The sequence below is a fragment of the Talpa europaea genome (genome assembly GCF_964194135.1).
Source record: "Talpa europaea genome assembly, chromosome: 10".
NCBI lineage: Eukaryota > Metazoa > Chordata > Mammalia > Eulipotyphla > Talpidae > Talpa > Talpa europaea.
In genome coordinates, this window is record NC_140077.1 from 72,481,546 (window position 1) to 72,505,728 (window position 24,183).

Genomic DNA, 24,183 nt, shown 5'->3' on the forward strand with positions numbered 1-24,183 from the left:
AGGTCTCGCTCCTGGAAAGCACTTTCTTGTCAAAGTCTCACCTCAGTCCCTTCTGTTGGAGCTTATTTCCTGAGGCCCACATGTCCCCTGTCCCCAGCAGGGAAAGCGAGCAGGAGAGGAGAGTGGGCCTGGAGATAAGGGGGGGGGGGGGCGGGGTAGCAGACTCGCCCACAGGGGTACCAATCCCTAGACAGCTAGAGAGTAGGAAGGCAATTAGGGGCATCTTATGCTCCCCCACCCCCCACATTAGAAATTCAGCTGTGGTGAAGAGAGGGTAGGAAATTTGTCTAAGAAACATGAGGACAATAGAAATTTAAGAGTATTGATAAAAAGTCCTGGAGACTTGCACCTCATTCTTCCTGCCAGGGACACAGTCCCCAGCTGAGACCCCACTCTCCTATCCTACCCCCTGCTTCACCAGCACCCATGCCAGACACTAAGAAGCCACTGTGGCTCCCCCCGGCACCACACCCATGAAGCAGGAGGAACCAGCACTTAGAGCAAAGGGGACACCTCCAAGTGACCTCTCCTCTCCCCAGAACTCAGCCATGGCCTGCTGGGGCTAGTGATAAGAATGCCAGGGTGGGTTGGCCAGGCCGGAGCGGCTCCCGTGCCTGGCACATGTGTGCAGTTCCCCCCACCCCAGCACACACATGGGCGAGGAGGAAGTCAGTCTGGCCACAATAACAAGACCACCTCAAGACCTAACCGAACCCCACAGCTGGGTGTCTCACCTCCCTGCTCTCCAGACGTCCTGCCCCCTTCTGAAAAGACTTTCCTGATTGTCTTCTCACCCATTCTGGGACTTTTGGAGGGACAGGGCATGGGGAAGGGGGCAGCCGAATGGGCCCATGGGAGAAGAAGGCCAAGAAAGCAGAGGACCGCCTGAGGTTGCAGAGCAGGAAAGAGAACCCAGACAAGGTAATCACAGTAACTAGTAACACGAATTCGCGGCACACTCACCGCAGCCAGGCACCATTCCAGGCTTTGCTGTGCATTCTCCAGGCACTCTGTCCAACCCGCCTCTGCCCTCGGTATCTGATGGTGCAGACAGACCTGGTGGGAAACATGCCCAGAAAGACCTAGTCAGATCCCAGTGGGTGTCCCCACTGTGAGGGGAGTTGGGCTTCTGTTGAGGGGTCCCAGAGAAGCCCAAAAGGGGACCGTTCTAGCTTGTGCCTTCCCCACAGTTTCTTCCCCCTTTGGCCCCGCCTGCAGCTCCTGAGCTCTGTATGAACCCTGGATACCCCAGATTTGCTTCGCATTTCACCTATCAAGCCCAAGGAATTGCCCCTCGACCCCCCTTCCTCCCCTCTGTTCCACTCTCTGACCCTATATGTCCCTTCAGCCCCACAGCCCCCCCTCTGGTTCTTCAGGACCCACCCCTTCTTCCCTCCACCATGGGGGAGGGGGGCACCCTTTTGTTCCTCAGTATTGTCACATGGCACCTGCTATTTGTCCCCGCTGCATGGGGGCTGGGAGCGGCTGACGCTGCGGGATGGGAGGCCCGGCCACACACACGCCCTGACTTTTCTCAGTGCTGCTGACATCACTCGGCAGGGCCAGGGCCGCATGTTTGTTTGAATAAGGATAAAGTCCTCACATTCCCGGCGCCCCTCTCCCTTCCCAGCTCCCTCTTTCACCTGCCCTCCCCTCAAGGGCCTTGGAGCCCCTTAACCTGGGGAGCCCATCTAGAGGTGGTGCCTCCCCACCTGGCCTCACCCTCTTCTGCGCTCCCATCCCCCTCTCCTCCTCCCAGGCCTGAAGGACTGGCTGAGGATGAAGTAACCTCCCCTCCTAAGCCCCACCCCACCTCAACTCCCGGACTGGGAATTAGGAAGTAAGACCTGGGCACTCCTCACCAGGAGGTGGGCACCATCAGGGCTGCAGGTTTTCCTCTCTGCCCATCACTGTCTGGGAAACCTAAGAGCGGGAGAGGAGGCAGAGCCCACAGCAGAATCCTGGAGAGGGAAACCGGACCCAGGACCCCCACTCACAGCCAGGGTGGCCAAGCAGGGACACCCTAGAAGATCTTGGGCTCTTCCCAGTAGGAGCCCCTGAGCTGGTCCAGGCCCCCCACGCCGGCTCTTCCTAAGACTCAGTTTCTGCACCACAAAATAAAAGGAGAAGCATCTCAGTCCTAAGTTCCCTTCTGGACAAAAGTCTCTGAATCTGGCTAGTGGCTGCCTTCTCTGTGTGTGCAGCCTCGGGAGTGGGGAGCCCCACAGCCTTTTCCTCTTCAACATTATTTCTGGAATGAAATGGGCAGAGTGTGTGGGGGAAGGAGCAGATTTTGTATCCAGTGATGCAAGGGGGTGACTTCCCTGTTGTCAGGGAAAGCTGGACTGCCCCTAGCACTAGATCCCTCTGTGGGAAGCCTGCCACCCTCCCCCCACCCCCACCACCCCCCACTCCCCCCCCATCCCCGAGGGATTTCTACCAACATCACCTCCTTCCCTTCCTTCCCTCCCTGGAAATGACAGTCAGGAGCAACCAAATCCTGTGCAGCTGGAGAGGTGCAAACAGAGAAAACAAGCAGACAGAGGGCCCAGGGCTGAGGCTGAGGCGGTTGGGAAGGTTTCACAGAAGAGGAGGCGGCAGGGAGAGGAGGACGGGGAGGGGAGAGAGGAGGAGGAGGAAGGCCTCCGTGGGCTTGAAGGACTGGCGTGTGGAAGAGACAGAATGAGCCAGGAAGTCTCAGTTTCCCTGAGGAGGAAAGTATGGACAAGCCCCAGAGGTAAAACAGAGCCAAGCCGTTTGGGGGGTGCTAGATGGTGAAGGAGGAGAAGCCAGATAAGGACAAACCTACCAAAACAAGGAGTTTGGGCTTGATCCTGCTGGAAATGGGATGCTAAGATCCTGGGCTTGGGGTGTAGGCTGGGGCCAGGAGGGGTATCGGGATCGGTTCAAAGCCTAATGCAATAGTCCAGGTGTGAGATAAGGCCTCAGAGGGTGGAGCAGGAGAGAGGCTGAGAGGAAACAGCGATGAGACTCCAGGAACCCAAATGTGGAGGCTGGGAAGGGAGAAGGGCCAGGGCAGGTGTAGGGTGGGCCTGGTGGGCAGGGAGAAGGCCCTAGAGAGGAACGAGGGCAACAGGCAGGGCTGGGTTCGCAGGCGCAGGAGGAGCATGTGAGAAGCTTCTACCTGAAGACGCCCCACAGGAACTCAGAGCCACTGGAAACAGCCTGGGAAGATGTCTCAGAGCTGACTCTGGCCTGTTGGCACTGAGACAAGATCTCGCATCACCCCCTCTTGCAAGGGGCTTCCCTCCTCTGGTTCAATCATCCTTGAAGATGGTGGCCCTCACTTTGCAAGTGGTCTGGGGGTGGCCCGGGTAGGCTCCCCACACCATGGCTCTCTCTCTGAAGCCAGGCTTGAGTGAGGGTGATGCTCCTCACTCATTGCTCCCAAAGGACCTGCCGGACAACCCAGGAAGCCAGACCCTTCCAGACCCCCGAGAGGATGGGGCGGGGACCCTGCCTCATTGGAGGGAGCAGGGCTGGAAGCCTCGTCTCTCCTAAGAGGAAGGATGCACCCTCCCATGTTAATAATAGTAATCATCGCCGTTACCACTTACGGGTGCCCTGGGAAGGTCACCTGGGGAGGTCGGCCACTTCACGCACATGATCTCATTTAATCCCCGCAGCAGCCGCCTGCAATGGCTATTATCCCCACTTACAGATGAAGAAACTGAGTCTTGAACCCAGACCATTCCGCCTCTAAAACTCATGCTGTTTTCCTTATGCCACACGTCTCTCTCTGCTCCCACAGAGATGTCTCGCATGCCACGGCTCTTACACATTTCTGCCCAGGTCTTCTCCAAAACACCATTTATTGATTCACTCAACAAGCATTTGTTGAGTCCCTCCTCAGCACCAGGCAAGGGGCCGGGCATGGCACTGTTGGCAAGCTCATCCTCACTTGCCTTCCAGTGAGGGGTATTCCAGGGTGCCCAGGCATCCAGCCTCTGTACGTCCTGGTGGGCCTCAGGGGTCCCAAGACCAAATGAATGGAATGCACCAGCCTGACCTTCATCAACTCATGTACAGTCTCAACAATAAGGGATCTTTGCATTACTCTTTGCATTTTGCACAGCCTTTTCTTGTCCATTCACTCCCTTGATCCCCTCAACAAAGCTATGAGGTGGACATGTCACCCCCATTTTGCTGGCGAGGACACTGAGAGTCCCTGTCACCGTTTGCATCTCAGTGAGCCCTCAGAAACACACCACCCATCTCTCCACGTGTCCCTCCCACAAGCCAGCCAGCTGCCCCAGTGTCCCATCCCCTGGGGTTTCCCCTTGGAAGCTGGGGGGCATCCCTAGCCCCCCATGTGGTTTCTCACTTTCAACCCCATCTCAAATCTTACCGAACTGCCAGGGCCACCTCACTCTGCACCTCCCAGACATACACCCTCCTCCCAGGCTGCCCATCATTTCCTCTTCTTCCTGGTCCCCAGGCCCTCCAGGCGGGCTTTCCCAGCTCTGGGGGATGGGAGGGAGGAGGGGGCTGGGGCTGGGGGAGAGAGGGGGAAAGTTTCCTTCAGGGAGCTCCTGCAGGCCTCAGGGGCCCTGGCACTCTGCTCGTCCCAGCTCGGCTCCTGGAACGTCAGCAAGATTGCGCAAAAGGCGAGGAGGAGAGAAACAGCCGTACACAAGGGTGGGGGAAAGGTTAGGCACAGGAAGCCGTGGGAGAGCCAGCGCGGCCCGCCACCCCGATTTCCCCAAACACACCAGTGTCCCCCAGGGACACGTGTTGGTGAAGTCCAAGGCGTCTTGGTCAAGAAGGGTCCTCCCGAGGTCGCCTCCGCCATCCCCGCCTCCGGGCAGACTGCTTTCTCTGTCTCTTCCAAGCTGACTGGCTGAATGGTATGAGCCTTTCTGCCAGGGAAACCAAGGTCTAGGGAGGGAGAGAGGCTTGTGGGGGCCCCTCCGGGGCCGGGAGGCGGGGGTGGGGGAGTAGCATGCGCAGGCTGGATCCCGGCTGTGACTCCTACCTTGGTCCCCCACCTCCCCTTTGCCTGGCGTGCGGCGGGGGTGACGGTGATGTCACAGGTGTGGAGTGCCAGCCACGTGCTGGGCGCCAAGCAAAACAGCCAGGGCGAGTGCGTGCATCATCAGAGCCTGGGAAGGAAGGCCACCAAAAGAAGTGAGTCTGGTGGAAAGACTTGAAAGAGGGAAGGGAGGCACCTGCCGGGTGGGCGGGGAGGCCCAGGATAAAGCTGCGCTGCAGTGGACGCCGTGGGCACTGGAAGGGACATGCCCCTCAGCCTCCCCTGCTCTGCTTCTCCCAAAGCTTGTAAATGCCCCAGACATGAGCCAGCCCAGGCCCCGCTACGTGGTAGACAGAGCTGCATACTCTCTCACCCTCTTCGACAATGAGTTTGAGAAGAAGGACCGGACCTACCCACTGGGAGAGAAACTTCGCAGTGCCTTCAGGTAATGTGGCCCAGAGCCAGACCTCTCTTTCCTCTGCTCCCCACCAAAACCCTGCCCATGCCAGAGCATGGCCCCTGCACCAGGGTCCCCAACACAGGGCTTGGAGAAGCCCTAGGGGGGGAGATCCTACAACCTCATCTGTTCTGAGACACCCGCTCCACCCGCCACTCCCCAGCAAAGATGCTAAGAGGAACAAGGACCATCCACAGCTTCTGGAAGGTTGCAGGGCACCCCCATCCCCGGAGTGAAGCCTCACCATATTCTTAGCCCATTCAAATCTCTCTTGGGTTCTTGAGGGAGCTTAGATGGACATAGTACAACATGGGGAATGGGGAGCAGTAGTGCCTCTACTTCTATGTCCTGTTCCCTCCTTAAAATTCTGAAGCCACCACCACCATGCCCTTTGTCCTTCTTCCCTCCTGACATGCCTTCCTTCTCCCGGCCCAGGGAGTGCTCACCGCTGGCCCCTAACTCCTGGACGCTCCTAAAGGGACCCGGCCAGCATGTGGCCCCACTGGGCCCCAGACTCCTTCATTCTCCTCTCAGATCTCTGGGACTGGAGTTGGAAGAGAAGCTCAGCCTCTAGGAAAGGGGCTACTCAAGGTGATCCAGACCCAACTCCAGGAGCCTGGGGCCATGAGCTTCATCTTCCCCCTTCCCAGTCTTCTGGCAGACTCTGCTCAGGCCCGGCTGTGGGCTGGCTCTCTCTTCCGCACTCCCCTGGGGAAACAGCTGATTCAGTTACCTGGATTGAGGTCACTGGCAGTGGCTGAAGTGGAGATGCAGGTGGAACTGGTTCAGGCTGGGGAATCACCCACTTGAGTCTTTGCTAAAAGTCTCAGCCCGGCCCCACCTCTCCTGGGAGGTTCCATCTCCGTCTAGCAACAGTAAGACACAAGTGTCCAGGGTCCGGGTACTGTCCCCACAGCAGTGCTCCTGGGACAGGTGGGCTCTACAGCCTTTGTGCTCAAGGAGTTTAATTCTGGGTTGTTTCTGTGCTGGAGGGATGAGAGTGTCTGCTGTTGTCTCAAGAGATTAGGTCATGAAAACTAGAAAGTGCTGCAGGGAACAAACAACTCCCATGAGCCCAGCATGAGAGCCTTGAACAGTGCCTGACACACAGACAGTGCTCCAACAAATATTTGTGTAATGAATGAATAGATCTAGAAAGCTGATCCCTCTCCTCACTTCCCTCTTGGCTTCTGGAACCTCTGGATAGATGTCTGGCATCTGTCTCCAGCTCCGCTATCAGGCTTCAGATGGCTTTGTCCAGCATATGGCAAGCTTGCAAGGAAGACTGGGCCGGTCCAAGCCCTCAGCAAGTTGTTTTTCTTCCCCTAGCCAGGTCTCTATTCATGGGGCCAGCTTTGCTATAGACTGAGCTGATGGAGTTCCTGGAGGGCTGAGTCTATCTTAGTACAAGGCTTTGGAGATGCTTTAAGCCACTGACCATCAGCCCCACTCACTGCCCAGCATCCCAGGGATGGAAGAGGTTTCCACCCACCCCAGAGGAGACCAGGGAGTCAGATGAGGCTGGGGATGCCATTCCACGGGATGTTGGTTAGAACAGAAAATCTGGGTACAAAGCATTGGCTATGCTGCTTTAAGTCTTGGGTGATATCCAGGGGACCCAGTGTCAGGGAAACTGTTGTTGAGCAACAGCAAAGAGCAGAGATTGGCAGTAGACGGGAAAGGAGGCCTCATCAGAGCAGCCAGTGAATCACCAGATAGGCCCTGAGTATTTGAATTCCCCCAACTGGGAGAAGAAAAGCAAATGCCTCCCACCTCTTTCGAGTCATCAACCAACTGGCTATCACCCTCGAGTGTGTGGGTAACACTTGTTCCTATTGCTGCTCAGTTTCTATGAAAGGACCTCGAGGTGTTCAACAAACAGAAAAGAGATCAACTCTCCCCACCCTGATTGGCCAATGAACAGCTCAGCTCCCTCATTCCTCCCTCCCCAAATGACTTAACAGGGGGAAGATCTCTGGTGTCGGAGCCCGAGCACTATGGGACGTGGTGCGTAGGCAGAGGCACCTGCAGGGATGCAACCTGCCTTTGCAGGAAGTTGTAAAAAAGATGGCAGCAGCCCCCACTCAGACTGAGTTTCAGGAGAGCCCATCCTGTTCCTTGTGCGTTCGTTTATGTATTCAATACATATTCACTAAACACCAGCACGATGCACAGGGTGTGCAAAGGTGAATGAGAGTCAGTCATCTCACCTGTGCTGCTGTCTACTGGGAGAGAGAAGGGTAGGAAGCAAGGGATCACAGGTGCACAAGAGCTGCAGGAGTCCAGACGAGGGGACACAGGCCTGTGACACGTCAGGCAGGAGAAAGGCCACCAAGATGGGAGCTGGATTTGACCCCCCAGAATTCAAAGCCACAACAAAAGCCAAGCCTAAGTCAAGTCTTGGAGACTTCCTGGATACTCAGCTGCCAATCAGAAGACCTCCAGTTAATGCCCATAGTTCCCAAAAGAGAATCCCTGCTTTTTCTTCTTTTCTTCTCAGTATCCCTGGTACACCACAGAGTGTGAGTATGGCTGAATTTTGAATGAATGAGTGAGTGAGTAAATGAATGAATGGATGGATGGATGAATGGAGGACCAAGGGAAAGATATTATATTCCTCCCCAACCAGGCATGTTCAGGCTATGCACTACTAACTGAAATCTCCCCCACAGATGTTCCTCCACCAAGGTCAAAGCTGTGGTGTTCGGGCTGCTGCCTGTGCTCTCCTGGCTCCCCAAGTACAAGATCAAAGACTACATCGTCCCTGACCTCCTTGGCGGACTCAGTGGTGGCTCAATCCAGGTCCCACAAGGTGAAGGGATCCCCTCCGCCAGGCCTGGCCTGCTGCTCCCCCAACCCTCTGTGGCCTCGGTAGCCCAACCGCACCCTTAGCCCCCAGTCTCTGTCTTCTGCAGGCATGGCGTTTGCCCTGCTGGCCAACCTTCCCGCGGTCAACGGCCTCTACTCCTCCTTCTTTCCGCTCCTGACCTACTTCTTCCTGGGGGGCATCCACCAGATGGTGCCAGGTAAGCCTCTCCCCTCTCAGAGGGCAGGATGACCTGGACCACGTAGTCTGAGAGAAGGGGTTCAGGTGATTTCCTCTGGGTTCTCTGAGAAGTGCTGGTCAGAACTGGAGGCGCCTTCCCTGTGAGTGTCAGTCCCAGGTCCTCTGTGACCTTAGAGAAAACACTTCGCTTCCGTGAGCTTAGTTAGCATTACCAGTTCTGTCTCCCTCCCTGGAATGTGGGGAAGACTTGGCAGAACAAAATTACCACGTGCTACAGAGATGTGAGAAATTTCTGTCTGACTCCTAGGCTAGTCCCAGCAGGCCGCTGCAGGGCCATCTGAGGTTCTCCACTGCTAAGTGAAATGGAGGAAAGGGCCTGTCGCAGGCCTGGTTCCTGGGTCAGGCTCTGCTTGCATTTCCAGGCTCATCCCCCGTGTGTCCAATGAAATACTATCACCCATTGAGGTGAAAGCACCTTGACAAGTGTAGGTCCTGGTGAGACATGATTGGTTGTCGGAGACCCGGGGAGCTGCCCGGGGAGCTGCCCCCTGGGGGTTGGGGCCCCTTTCTCATTTCCATGGGTGTGGTCCAGACCTCTGACTTTTGCTGACTGGGTGGGGCACCACAGGTACCTTTGCCGTTATCAGCATCCTGGTGGGTAACATCTGTCTGCAGCTGGCCCCAGAGTCGAAATTCCGGGTCTTCAATGATACCACCAATGAGACCTACGTGGACATAGCAGCCATGGAGGCCGAGAGGCTACACGTGTCGGCGACACTAGCGTGCCTGACTGCTGTCATCCAGGTGAGGGACCGCCCCCTGCGCAGGGCCCTAGGGAGAACATCCCACCTCTCCGCCACACCTCAAATTTTGACTCTAAAAACCACCTCGCAGCCCCCACCTCAAATTTTGACACTAAAACTGATGAAGGCCCTGACCTCCACCCTCTCCCCCATTCCAGACCCACAAAAGGCCTTAAAGGGTCAGTGTGTCTCCTCACCTGCCTCTGGCAGCACAAGAGCGGCCTCTGTAGCCAGTTAAACTGTCCTGAGTTACAGATGCTCTGAGAGACCCCTTCACCCTGCATTAGCCTGCCAGGCCGCTCTCTGCACAGGCCCCGGGCTCCCTCACACCCCTCCCCCTGCAGTCTCCTCTGCTCCAAGCCTCCACCAGCAGCAGCAAACCCAGGTGACCGGACCCGTGTGCAGAGAACCCTGATAGGTGTTAGGGCAGGAAATGCAGCCAAGAGGATGCGGGAGCAGGAAGCCACTTTGCCGAGTACCATTCGGGCGTTCGTTCCTGCAGTTTGTGGTTTTTGGTTGTTTCATTGTGCCAGAAACTAGCATAGGCCCTGGGGATAAAAGATAAGTCTGAAAGAGGTCCAGTTCTCAAGGAGTTCACTGCCCAGCAGAGGAAGCAGCCATGTCAACAGATACATTTGCAGGCTGTGAGATAAGCGCATAACAGAGTTTTGTGCAAAGTAGCTCCAGAAACACCAAACAGCATCAGGGAAGAGCCCTCCTCCAAGAGAGGAGGTGACATTTGACCTGGGTCTTAAAGGATGAGTAGAAGCTGACCAGTCACGAGTGAACAGGGCCCAGAAAGATAATCAGGCAGAGGGGACAGCCCCCCAAAGCACTGAGGCCTAAAAGAGTGTGAACTGACCCAGGAATGACAGGGCCAGAAGTCTGACATGGCTGGACACAGGGGATGGGCTAGAGAAGAATTTGAAATGGTTGGCAGGGGCCAGAATGGAAGCTCAGGTCTGTCCCCTAAGCGGTGGCATTGGGCCTTATTGACCAGCTGCAAGGATCAGGTGTGATGGGTAGGGGTGGGACAAAGCAAGGTAGGGCAGCTGCAGCGGATGCCGCGTGGCCCAGGCAAGAACGATGGCTGCCTAGGAGAGGGTAGCAACTACAACGGGAATGGTGGAGACGGGGCTGGGAGGGACGTTTCGCCAGGTGCATCACCAGGTTTTGGTGGCAGGCTGGACGCGGGACGATGAGTCACGTGCTCTTGGTTGGCTAATGGGACAGATGATGGTGTCATTTACTCGAAGAGGAAACACTGGGGAAAGACCAGATTTGCTTTACCTGTGAGAAAACTAAAGCCACAGAGGTGACGTGACAGAGGCCCGTCTCTTTGGGAGCTAAAGGTCTACTGACACAGTAAAGGGCAAGACGAGGTCACAAAGGGCCCATTCCCAAGAGCTGCAGTTGTCCTGGGGCTGCATGAGACACCAGCCCTGGTTCGGGTCAGGCAGATGTGGGAGCTGCTGATGCCTCTTGGTCTTCTCCCCTCACCGCAGATGGGCCTGGGCTTCGTGCAGTTCGGCTTTGTAGCCATCTACCTCTCTGAGTCCTTCATCCGGGGCTTCATGACCGCCGCCGGCCTGCAGATCCTGATCTCGGTGCTCAAGTACATCTTCGGGCTGACCGTCCCTTCCTACACAGGCCCAGGCTCCATCGTCCTTGTGAGTCTAGGGATGCACCCCGAGAATGGGAAGGGGCTCGAGCAGACACATAAGCAAGGCTCATTGTTGCAAGAAGCTGTGAGCTCCTGTTTGGGAAAAGCTCTCAAGCAAGGGCCGGCCTATCGCTCAAGGAAGATTGCCAGGGAGTCCCCACTTTGGGAGGGAGGTCAAACACACCCCTGGGGAGCTGCAGATAGTCTCTGTGTTCATCCCTTTAGAAAAGAAGATATCCACTGTAGAACGGACCCCTGGTCCCACCCAGTGCCTCAACCTCCTTTCCCCTAGGAAACTCTTCCTTCTGTCCAAGCTCCATCCTTTTGCCTTTAGTTTGAACTCTTTTGAGAAAAAGAAGGGAAAAGCCATCCCCACCCCAGCATCGCCCAGCACGGTGCTCACGAGGACTCTGAATTCTGCCTTGGGGCTCCACTGGGCATCCCTGCCCTAACCACTTACCCCAGGATGGGGGCGTATGGGAAGATGGGGGAGCCCATGGCGTGATGCTCTCTCCTCCAGACCTTCATTGACATTTGCAAAAACCTGCCGCATACCAACATCGCCTCGCTCGTCTTCGCCCTCATTAGCGGTGCTTTCCTGGTGCTGGTAAAGGAACTCAACGCCCGCTACATGCACAAGATCCGCTTCCCCATCCCCACAGAGATGATCGTGGTGAGGCCTCTCCCAGCGGAGAGGGGTCCTGACGGGGTCTGGGGTCCCAGTGGAGAGGCTATGGGGAAAAGGGTCCAGCTCCAGCCAAGGCCGAGGGAGCCCTATATACCCTCACCTGCTCCACTGGCAGCTGGAGGAACAGGAAGCCAGTGGTGAATCCATCCCACCCTCTGTGTGTGACTCCCCCTCTTCCTGTTCTCAGCTTGTTACCCCCTAAGGAGGCAAAGGAGTAGGATTTGGGGTATGCAGAGAAAAGGGGGGCTTAGGAGAGACCCCTGTCAAGACCCCAACCTAAAGCCCATTCCTATTCTCTGCGTTGGGGTTTGCAGGTGGTGGTGGCAACAGCTATCTCCGGGAGCTATAATATGCCCCAAAAGTATCACATGCAGATCGTAGGAGAGATCCAGCATGGGTGAGTCCAGGGGGCCAGAAACCAGGCCCGTCCCCACTGCGCCCCAGCAAGTCTGGGCTCAGAGCTTGGCATGAGGCGTTACCAACCCTGTGACACTGATCACACATCATGTCACCATTACTCACTATGGAGAGAGCCACACACCAGCCAGTGCTGACTATTTTACTAAAAGTGAGTCTTAAGGGGGTCTCCCCTGGTGGGGCAGCGGTTGAGCGCTGGGCTGCAAAGCTGCCCGCAGCCTCTGCAGCGCCATTTCAATCCCTGGCCACCGGCGAGGGTCCCACATGGCACTCAGACCTCTCCTGCCGCACCTGCTGCTCCCCTCAGCAGTGCATTTCATCAGTCTGCCTGTTCTGCTCCCCGCTGTGGCTCTGATGAATTCTCTCACACTCCCACACTTCTGACTGTACCCAGTGCTTGCATAAATAAATAAATAAACAAACAAACAAATAAATAAATAAATCTTTAAAAAAAAGTGAGTCTTAAGGGCCACACTACCCCCAAAGTCTCATTCAATGGACTCTGCTAAATGAATAGGGGGCATGTCCTGTGGGTCTGTGGACTAGTCCAGGATCTGGGCGCCAACAAACAGGGCTGTCTGCTCTCCTGCCTCCATGAGCTCAGACAAGTGTGGCTTTTTAACTGGGAGCAACAGTGGCTGTTCCTCACCTTACACAAGGATTCAGCTCGGAAGGGAATCCCCTAAGAACCCCACACGCAGTGGTGCCCGGTGGGCCCTGTGAGTTGATGAAGGACATGGGGTCCTCCCGCTCCTCACACCCTTGGGCCCTGCCTCCTTCTGCTCCTTGGCAGGTTCCCCGCTCCTGTGCTGCCTGTGGTCTCGCAGTGGCAGGACATGATTGGCACTGCCTTCTCCCTGGCCATCGTGGGCTATGTCATTAACCTGGCCATGGGCCGGACACTGGCCAACAAGCACGGCTACGATGTGGATTCCAACCAGGTAGGTCCGGTGACCCCAGCAGGGCTGACAGAAGCTGGGCAGGAAATACCTTGGGATCTTGGCCTGAGAGGCAGGGTGCTGTTGGAGGGGAGATTGGGTCTCTCATCCCAAGATAGGACCTCTGATCAGGAGTGTATGGATTTATGGTAGTGGAGTCACTTTCAGGTCCTACACTGAAGATCCAGTCTGCACGGCCAAGCATGCTTGGTTAGTACCCTGCTGCACCTCTTGCACCCCCAGCTTCTATCCTGCCCTCTCCCCACAGGAGATGATTGCCCTGGGCTGCAGCAACTTCTTTGGTTCCTTCTTTAAAATCCACGTCATCTGCTGTGCTCTCTCTGTCACTCTGGCTGTTGATGGAGCTGGAGGAAAATCCCAGGTGAGCCCTGTTCTAGGGGAAGGGGTTAGACAGAACACGGCCCTGCAAGCCAGGCCAGCGGTTCCCCAACCTCCCTCTCCATTCCCTAGTCTCACTCTGCCAAGATTTCACACCTGCTCCCATCCCCAATTCTTTCTCTGAACAGGTGGCAAGCCTGTGTGTGTCCCTGGTGGTGATGATCACCATGCTGGTCCTGGGGTCCTATCTGTACCCTCTCCCCAAGGTAAGAGCACAGTGGGAGCAGAGGCCAGAGTCTCCAGAAAGAACAACTTCTTAGCATTGTGTGGCACTTTGCAAATGACACAGTTCTGCTGTCACTGTCACTCTCTATCCTAGTCACAACCTGTAAAGCAGGCAATGCAGGGGTTATTTCCCCCATTTTACAGGTGAGGGAAACTAAGGCTAGGCGTGTCTGAGTGATCTGCCCACAGGGTAGGACTGCTCTCAGTTGCCAGAGAGTCCATTCTCCAGTCAGCACTTACCTGTGCCTGGGGGCCACTGAGGGGGCGAGGGAGGTGGTGGTAAACAGGCCGTTTAGGGAGGAGGGGCCAGGGAAGGACAAAGACCAGCCAGGATGGGTCCGGGGCTCAGGACCTGCCTCTCCAAACCTAAGGCTGGGTGCAGAGATTTGGGGGCTCTGCTGGGGAAACTGGACAGAACCCCAGCTCCATTCTGCCAGGCTCCAGGGTCAGATGCTGTAGGAAGGTAAGAACAAGGGCACACTCCAGAGGCAAGAAACAGCTCTCTACTTCCCCAGTCTGTGCTAGGAGCCCTGATAGCTGTCAACCTCAAAAACTCCCTCAAGCAACTCGCTGACCCCTACTACCTGTGGCAGAAGAGTAAGCTGGACTGTGTAAGTACTGGACGGCCCCTGGGCACACCCCTCCACCCCCACTCCCCCATCCCGCCTCCAACTCCCACAGCCCCTTCACTTGTCACCTCCCATCAAAAACCCCCCTGCTGGCCACTCCCTAATTAGCACAACCCAGTGTTAAGAGATCAGAGTTTAGAATGAGGCACCCGATGTCCAAACCCAAACTCAAATGCACTGACTCTAGGGCCAAAAACAAGTCCCTTAACCTCTCTAAGCCTCAGCTTCCTCATTGTGAAAAGGGTAGTTGTGACCCTCTGGCGCCAGGGTTGCCTAGGAAAAATAACCGAGATAATACCAGTTAGCAGGGCATTGCCTGGATTGTACTTTATGGTCAGCAAAACCAAGCTATTATTATTATTGTGATTTAGAGTTCAAAAAAGCATTTTTAAAAACAACAACAAACAAAACCCTACAGCATGAAGCCAGCAGACCAGAGCCTGGAGTAAGTCACCAGACTTCTGGGGCGTCAGAGAGGGGCGCTGGCTCCTCCTCTGTCCCAGGGGGGATGGCCACAGCTGCATCACACACTCATTCTGAGGATTAAATGAGACCAGAACAGGAAACCACCATGAGCTGTAATACGCTGGGCCGACATGACTTACTGTGACGATTAGTCACGTCCGCACCGGACAACAAAATAAGCACCTCAGATTGACAACGCTCCCTACCCCGACTAAGCCCCACCGCGATCTAGAGACAGGGTGACCTGACCTGCTCTCGAGATGTTGAAAGAAGTTCAGGGAGGTTAAGCAACTCGCCCAAAACCCTGCAGGCAGTAAGTGGAAGCCTGCATTCGAACCCCGAGTCTTAGACTCCACACCTCGGGCTGGACTGGCTCCTGGAGGAGCACGCCCACCTAGTGCAGGCAAGGACACCCTTGCTCCCAAGACTGGGCAGCATACCTGGAGGCCCCCGTGAGTGAACAATGAGGATGCAGAGAACAATGACCCTGCTCACAGCCCAAGGACCCGCTTCCCCACACCCCCGCGGCCCCTGGCATGGGCGATAGTCCCTGACTCCGAGCCCATGCTGTGGGTTCCCACCTGGCCAACACGGTTCTCTACAGGGATGGGGCAGATTTACTCCCTGTAGAGGAATCTGGGGACTCCAAAGGGCATTGGGGCACCTAAGGTATCCAGTCCTACCCTTAACCCAGCCCCAGACGGTCAGACTAGGGAATGAGTGGGAGCAGGTGTCATGGAGAGAGGACACTCACGTTGGTACCCCCAGGTCTGTCACTAGGCTGGGGCCACCATATTCCTTAGCTCTTTAACCCTTTCATGAAACAGGTATTATTTCTGCTTGTGGGTTAGGCAACTAGGTTCACTTCACTCATTACTAGGAGAATGAAACTTGAAACCCAGGTACATCTAACATCTTATCCTTGTCACCACACCTTGCTGTGGGCTTGACTATAAAAACCAGGCAAGATCAAAGAGCCAATTAGAGGGAATTTAGAGGAAATGAGCAAGTGTAACCAAAATACAAATACATGAAACAGTGAAAAAATGCAGTGAAAAGGAAAGGGTGTGTCTGAGGTTGTGCTAGTAGAGAATGCCGTTGGCTAATCCAGGAAGACTTCCTGAAAGAGGCAGTTTTCTCCCCGGGCCTGTTTTGACATCTCTCTCCTCACAGTGCATCTGGGTGGTGAGCTTCCTCTCCTCCTTCTTCCTGAGCCTACCATATGGTGTGGCCGTGGGTGTCGCCTTCTCTGTCCTCGTTGTGGTCTTCCAGACCCAGTTGTAAGTAACAGCCCTTCCCTCCAAGGTACAGCAGTGGGGTCCCTGGGCCAGCTTACCAAGAGCTCCATGCCAAGGCTTAGCCCACTACACCCCACAGCCTTCTAGGTCTAAGGGACTCTGAGCCAGCCCAAGCTGTGACAGGCTGGGCTACCTGACTTCTCACATCTTGAAAACCCCAAAGGAAGCCATGATGGTCTTAGAGCAGGAGGGCAGATGGGTGAAACTCAGCCAAAGGTGCTGCCAGACCCCAGACCAGCTGGGATGCTCCTCCCCAGGAGGACACCAAGCCAAAGGACAGAAGCCGTGGCCTCCCTATGAAATTAGGTGTGCAGGCCAGGGGCACAGAGGAAGGGCCCCCAAGCAGGAGGCCTACCATTTTGCTGGAAGAGTGCTGAATGTGAGGAAGCCCTGTTTTCTCCTCTTGAGAACTCAGACCAGGACGTGGTGACTTTGGGGCCACTGAAGCCTGTCACCTTGTATATCCCCCTTACAGCCCCTGACTAGGAGCTGTCAGAGGCCTGCCTGTCACCCCTCTAGTTTTAACATGACTGTAGGCAACAGGCATGTGTCTCAAGGACAGAAAGACTCATGGGACAAGACCAGGAGTAGGGAAGGGTCCCAGGCCCACCCTTCCTCTGCCCTAGGCACCCCCCGCACAGCCCCACTTGCTGTTAACTTTCGCTCATGTTCTGCCCCCCCCCCCCCAGTCGAAATGGCTATGCCTTGGCCCAGGTCATGGACACTGACATTTACGTGAATCCCAAGACCTACAATAAGGTGGGTGATCCAAGTTCATGGCTCCCCTCTCTGGCCTTCCCCACTTCAAGGAGAAGGGTTTGTGGTTGTTATTGTTGTTTTGAAGATAGTATTTTAATGACTGAGCTCACTCTCTCTTCATAGGCCCACGAAATTGAGGGGATTAAGATAGTCACTTACTGCTCCCCTCTCTACTTTGCCAACTCGGAGATCTTCAGGGAAAAGGTGATTGCCAAGGTAAGACTCCATCCTCTGGGGTCCAGCTGGGCTGGACAGAAAACAACCAGAAGGAAGAAAAGAGGCTGGGAGCCAAGAGCAGTCCCCCTGAGAAGAGAGTGGACATCAAGACTGCCGTCGACTTTGTCCCCACAGACAGGCGTGGACCCCCAGAAAGTACTGCTGGCCAAGCAAAGATACCTCAAGAAGCAGGAGAAGGGGAGAATGATGGCCACTCCGCAGAGGAAGTCTCTCTGCATGAAAACCAAGGTGAGGGAAGTGAGGGGGCTCCCGGCCTGCTCCCTGCCAGCTGTCCTGCCTCCACCTCCCACTTCCCAGCACTTTTGAGCCAAAGAAGTCTCTGACCACTGGACCTTCTCTTGAGTGAGAGCTGCCAGGGAAGCACTCCCATGGCCCTCCCCCCCCCCCCCCCGTTTCTATGACTCATAGACTCAGAGCAGCAGCAGTGGATTTCCTGAGGTGCCTGACCAACCAGAGCCAGCGAGGGGGGGGGGGGGGCTTCTGGGGAGAACCAGGCTGGCACCCACCATCACAAAAAGAAACCACTTGTTCCCCAAAGGGCTTCCCCAGGACTGGGCGGCGGAGGGGAGCTTCAGTGCTCCCTTGGAGGGACCTCCATTGGGTTGGGGGAGACCAAGCCCACAGGCCCTGCCTAAGGAAGGGGCTTGACGAGAAGCCTCGCCTATGAGGTTTTCCAGGCTTCTATTCACCACCAAGTTCAGTTATTCACCTCCCTGCCTTGCGTCAGCCATGTCTGACTCCGTTTTTTGACCCCTGACTACTGTCTACCTCCCTCTGCCCCCCGCCTCCCCCAGACTGTCTCACTGCAGGAGCTCCAGCAGGACTTTGAGGGCACGTCTCCCACTGACCCCAACAACAACAACCAGACTGCTAATGGCGCCAGCGTGTCCTACATCACCTTCCGCCCTGACAGTGCCCCAGCTACCCAGTGTGAGCCATCGGCCGCTGCTAAGTCCCCAGGCGAGCCAGGTGACCTGCTGGCCAGTGTCCCACCCTATGTTGCCTTCCACACCCTCATCCTGGACATGAGTGGGGTCAGCTTTGTGGATCTGATGGGCATCAAAGCCCTGGCCAAGGTGAGACCATTGAGCAGAGGTAGTGCCGACCTACCTTCCACCCCCGTGCCCTCACCCCTGCCCCACACTCCTCTTCCTTGGGGCCTTCATCGCCACAAACTGAGGACAGAAATTCGCCAACAAGGCTAAGGGTGTCTAAGGATTCTAAAGACACCCCAACCCCTACTACCCATGGCAAGGACAGAATGTCCTCTACCAAGTAGGCCCAGATAGTCCAAGGCAGTCGCTGAAGAGGGACACCAAAGCTCTGGGGCCACTTGTGCCACCTCCTTTACACCCCTCTCTAGCAGAGGCCTCCCCAAACTCCTCTCAGCCCACCAGGAAGCCACCTGAGGTTCTCTGAGTTTGTCCTGCTTGGCCCTGTTTCCGGGCCGCTGCTCCTCCCCTCTCACCCAAACGCTTTATCTGGCATCAGCTAGTTCTGGCCAACCCCGGAGAGAAAAAGAAAAAACATCCACAGGCCAAACAGGCCCCCCTCCCCCAGGACACCTTGAATAAATGTATCCGACTGATAACCTTTCAGCAGCCACCGCCATGGCAGGGAGCCGGCAAACCTCAGAGCTGGCTCAGACAGACGCAGCCCAGGAGAAGTGGGGGGCAGAGCGGCACGGTGGCTGGCACCAGGGGCCAGGTGCAGAGAAGGCCCCGTGCCCAGGGTTCAGCCTGCCTCCCCGCCTGGACCTCCATCCAGATGGGCTTGGCTGAAGGCCTAGCCGCTCTGGGCCTTGGTTCTCCCCACAGTTTCTGCCTAAAGCCACAAAAACAGGGGAGGGGAGGGGTCTGGAAAGCTAAGCTACTGAAAGAAAAGTCTGGCCCCATAAGAAGGGGCTACGGGGACTTAAGTGCCCTCCTTGTTGGCACATGCTCACTTCCGCCTGGCTTTCCAGAGGCGCCCTTGGCCGGCACTCCAGGGAGAAGTGGTGTGCTCTGCTGCTATTTTTACCTTTGGCTGCCAGGGCTCTCAGGGTTGCTTATTTGTTTGGCTTCCCTTCTGAAGTGCGTTTTGTGAATCACTTTTGAGACCCACTCAGAACATTCCTTTCCCTTTGTCTTCCTCCACAACACTTCTAGCTGAGCTCCACTTATGGGAAGATCGGGGTGAAGGTCTTCTTGGTGAACATTCATGGTAAGGGGGGAACAGTGGGGGACTGGAGACGGGCTGGGGGTGGGGTGGACACAGGCGGGTGGGACACTGAACAGAGAAGGCAGTGGAAATGAGAGCTCCCAAACAATTCCCTGAATGACTACCAGCTCGTAAGAGCTTCATGTGTGAGCCAGAAGAGACCATGGTCAAACCGGGCCCGTCCTGGGGTGTCTCAGTTACGGAGTGAAGGTAACAGATCTGAGAAAGGATAATTCGAATGCTAATTTGCTTTGTATCCTCAATCCAATCACTTTCTATTGGGGGGATCAATGTCAACTTATGTAAAATGAAAAGTGGATTAGATGAATTTGAGGATCTTCTCCAAATCTGAAAGTTCACCAATCTATATAGGTACAGAACACACACATGCCCGCCCGCCCAGGAAACACACAAATATGCAGTTTTACATGCATGCACCCTTCAAAGGGAGCCAAGGACACAGCCTGGCCACACTCCACAGAGCAGGGGACATTTGCGTCCAGGCCCATATGCAGAGTCCAGGCATGTGAAACAGCAAGTGTGCACAGAGAGACAAGACAATGTCTGAGTGCACACATCCAGCTTCCTGCAGGGGAGTCAGCACTTTCTGGGGGTCTGCCCTGGAGGCCACAATGCGTTTCTCCAGAGTTAGAGCCAGCAGATTCTCCCACCTTCACTGGGTACCCCCAGGACACAGTAGCAGTAAGAGCCCCGTTGCATGCTGAAAGTTTCAGGGTAAACAGAAGCATGGACCCTCAGCACAGAACTGGCAGCTGCTTCCTCAAGGACACTAGCCTTTCCCTCCCATTGCCACAAAGTCCTCACTCCCTGAACCAAGCTGCTTCCTCTGCCCTGGGCTGGAGCTCATCATCCTCAAGCGCTTGTTGCCCCCTGCTGTCCAAACCTGATATTGCAAGGCCAACGCCCTCTCAACTGGGCAGAGTGAGGCCCTCTCAGCTGGGCAGAAAGCAGCGGTCAGACTACCCTCCTGGCCCTTGGCTCCCACTCCCTCTCACCACCTCCCTCCCCAGCTCCAATCCATGGGGCCACTCTCTCTCTGAAGCTGACAGCGCCCTCCTTCCAGCCCAGGTGTACAACGACATTAGCCATGGAGGCATCTTTGCAGACGGGTCTCTGGAGCACCGCCACATCTTTCCCAGCATCCACGATGCCGTCCTCTTTGCCCAGGCAAATGCCAGAGAAGTGGCCCCAGGACACGACTTCCAAGGGGTAAAGTCCCTGCACCCGAGAAATCCAGGGTCCCCGGGCCCTGAAATAGCAAAGGCTGGGGGAGGGGGACTCCAGCGCCAATTCTGTCATTTAACTTTTCTGAAATTGTCCTCTAGTAGTTTTCTTATCTGAAAAATGGTCACCCTGGATCAACATCACCAGCTGACCTCACAGGGTTCTTTTGTTTTTGTCTTTGGGTTCTTGATGATTCTTTTATTTCTTTTGAAAGTGTTTTGTATATTTAAAGGATTTTCTTATTATTACTTTCCAGATGACACAGATACCTAAAGCACATTATGTTGATCCCCATATTGGCCTTGCTCACCCCTCCTGCTCCTTCACTACTTCAGAAGAGATTTTAGGAAAGGAAGGGAGGAAACCCACCCATTTCATTTAGCAGAGCTTGGGAGATTTCAGGCTGGTGATGGATGAAGAAGCTGGATCCGAGTCCCAGCTCCTTGACATTTAATTTCCTAGCTCAGTGACTGGTAATCAAATGGGGCCCCCCAAAAAAATTGATGAGGATTCCTGAGAGCTGAAACATTCCACGCCATTAGGGTTCCTGCCCAGTCTCCCCCAGCTACCTCCACCTCCAAAGTGGGTTCCCTCAGTTCAGCCTCTGCCCTTGGCACCCAAGTCTGTGCCCCAGCCCTGGATTAAAACCCCTCCTGCCTCAGTGGGTCACAAGAAAGGGTTTTCTGGCCCTACAGCAACCATTTGCTCTTTGCTTCAAGAGACTGACGAAGGAGAAGCCGCTGTTCAAAGTGCGCCAGGCTGCCCGAGGACGCAGCCTCCCTCACAGGAGAGGTTGACTAGGGGCAGGGCCTTTGGCTCCTGTCCACAAAGCAGAGAGGGAGATTCCGCAAGAATTTGCCACTTGTTACTGCATGAATACTGTCCAGTTATCCGCTTATATATTTATTTTTTTAAGATTTATTTATTTATACAAGAGCTGGGGTGCAGGTCAGAGGCGCGGGAGGGTGAGAGAATCCACCAGAGACAGAGCGGGGAACAGAACAGGCAGACGGACCAAAAACGCTGCTGAGGGGAGCAACAGGAGAGACGGGAGAGGTCTGCTGCACCATGTGGGTTTCTCCCTAGCCGGCCGGGAATCAAACCAGTGCTGCAGAGGCTGCAGACAGCTCCATAGCACTGTGCTCAACCCGCTGCGCCACCGGGGATGCCCCACTTATATATTTAAAATAACTCATATTATATATAACAGACTGTACACCGATGGCAGAATATGTTAATGCGTATAAATCACACATACCCCTTTCAACAACATGGTGAGGTAGAAAACCTGCAAAGTGAGCCCGATTGTTTCACTCTTACAGAGGAGGACACAGATTCCCGGAGAAGGGAAATGGCTTCCCCAAGGTCAGGCAGCTAGCCAACCCTGGATGCTGGGAAACCCTCCCTGCCCCTACCTGCCCACAGAGGAGAGCAGAGGCTGATAATGCTGTGTGTAAGGAGAAGACCACACGGGGCGATATTTTGTAAGGCAGATGAAAGAAGAGAGTGAAGTGAGGGGGAGTGTCAGAAAACACAGTGTCCCCAGAACCTGCCACTGTCCCAGTCTTGGTCATCAGTCCCTGAAGTTCATTCTGCACCCGTTTCTCCCTTCCAGGCTCCCCTGGACCCGGAGCTCTCCTTGTACGATTCCGAGGAGGACAGCCCCCGCTACTGGGACTTGGAGCAAGTAAGCTGTGGGCTGAGTGAGGAGGGAATGAAGCTGGCCTCCACATACTCACGAGGGCTACTCACCTCCAGGCCGGGGCAGTCACCTTGGGAGAACATTTCTCTCTCATCTTTCTTTTAATAGCAGAGCTTAATTCTTCTCACTCCCTGACAGACACCGTGGGGGAAGGGAGAAACTCTGGACCAAGTCCTGGAGAGCTAATATCTATTCTTAACTCTCCAAAACATCAACCACATGGCCTTGGGCAAGACACAGAATGCCAATAGGCTCCAATTCTTATCATTGTAAAATAAGGGAAACATGGGTGAACCCTGTCCCATCTACCTCAGAAGATTAGGAGGGTTTTCATTCGTTCTTTCACTAATTCGGCGGGCATTTAGGACTTGCCTGTTGCTTCCCTGTCACAATTTCAGGGTGGGTACCTGTCAGTGAGCAGAACAAAAACCCTGCCCTTAGGACAATATTCTGGGAGGGTCTGAACTCTAGGGACACAAATTCTATGGGCACAAATCTTATTGCATGAGGTCAGGCCTGAAGAGCTAAGGGCTCTGCAGGTGTGAGAGGTAACTGTCCCCATAAAGCACTAAGTACCGCAATGCCCTAAGTTAAGACACCAGATGACTAGGCTGAGGGAAATCTGGCCTCTCCCTGTTCCTGATGGACTTGAGTTCCATGGTCCTCTGAAGGCCTTCTCTGGGGCCTTCTCTGGGGGATATGGGGGGACTTTAGGAAATAGAGCAGGTACCACAAATACTCGGCAGGTTGATTTCTGTGACCCCACCCCCACCCCATGGAATCTCTACCACATTCCAAAAAAAACCTGGAGCAGACCTCAATAGGTCATGAGTGCAACGGGCTTGAGTGATTTTCCAAAGACCACACAGCACACCGGAAGTGACTCAAAATTAGTCTCCAGGTGTCTTCTCCTGGCACCTTTGTAGCAGTTCACCTCTTAGGCTGACGCTGCCTCTCCCCCACTGACACTGTACACACACGCACACACTCGCGAACGATGCCTCTTCACCTGGTGGTCCCGGCCACTGCAGACACAGGTCCAGGCTCCCTTCCCCTCCGTTTTCTTCCCTGCAGGAGATGTTCGGGAGCATGTTTCACGCAGAAACGCTGACCGCCCTCTGAGGGTCCAGCTAGTTGCTGTGCTGCCTCCAGCATGCTAGACACTGGGGACTTCCGTGATGAATGAACCTGGGGTTGCAGAGAGTGGCCGGTCAAGCAGAGCACCTCCACAGGACTTTGGATCCTCTCTGTTCTCTTCCACCTCCTCTCTCCTGTCCCTCCCTCCCTCCCTCCCTCCTGCCTGTAGGGTGAGCCAATCTCAGCCTCAGGAGGAGACACATCCTTCCACTTCCTTCATACCAGGGCCTCACCAGCAAAGGAGCAAGCCTCCTGCTCACCTGCCACAGCCACATGCCCTGCCTGTGTCAGCTGACGAGACCCTGACGTCCAGGCCTTAGCAGTGAGCCAAGAACTGAGGGAAGGTCCAGCTGCGCTGACCTGAGCTTGCCTGGCTCAGTGCCAGATGCTACCGAACTGTCACAGGACACAGGGACCAACCTACGTAGGACTCGGTGGCTTCTTCTCCAGCTGCCCCAATGGGACTATGGCGGCTCTGCACCTGCAAACTTAGGAATCTCTGTCTTGGTGGCTGTGGCCCCTTCCCCCTCATCCTGGGGTACTGGGACTTCCAATGCTAATCAGCACACCACACTAGCTGGAGGAGTGGCCAGGACCCCCAAGGCCACCAGAGCTACCTCCCCAGGGCCAGCCCACCAAGGTAGCCGCCCCAACCTCCTAAAGCAATATCATCCCCCTACCCTCAGGGGCTGCTCCCTTCCACTTGAGACTGAGTAGGAACCCAAAAGGGAGAGGTGAGAGGCAGGCAGAATCCTCTGGCAACATAGCAATAGATAACAGTTATCATGCACAAGAGCTTTCAAAAATGCCAACCTAGGGCAAACCAGTGGGGCCTGATCCCTGACAACCCCTTTGTTCTCAGAGCCCCCTTGTCCTTATTTGCAAAAAGCCAATGATTTTAACTCACCCTTATCAGTTTGTG

General features: G+C 55.2%; 1 protein-coding gene across 1 annotated transcript; it reads left to right on the forward strand.

Annotated features, from left to right (window-relative positions):
* Nucleotides 1-5,313: 5,313 nt before the first annotated feature.
* SLC26A9 (solute carrier family 26 member 9) lies at nt 5,314-23,246 on the forward strand (the record flags this gene model as incomplete). The annotated part of the gene is made up of 20 exons (XM_084245140.1): nt 5,314-5,438; nt 8,123-8,262; nt 8,366-8,476; nt 9,086-9,261; nt 10,766-10,930; nt 11,444-11,596; nt 11,926-12,008; nt 12,822-12,969; nt 13,235-13,348; nt 13,494-13,571; nt 14,106-14,201; nt 15,858-15,964; nt 16,672-16,741; nt 16,865-16,957; nt 17,093-17,206; nt 17,773-18,054; nt 19,126-19,180; nt 20,262-20,407; nt 22,038-22,109; nt 23,199-23,246. 20 exons carry the CDS (start codon nt 5,314-5,316, stop codon nt 23,244-23,246), a joined length of 2,376 nt encoding a protein of 791 aa, XP_084101266.1.
* Nucleotides 23,247-24,183: the final 937 nt, after the last annotated feature.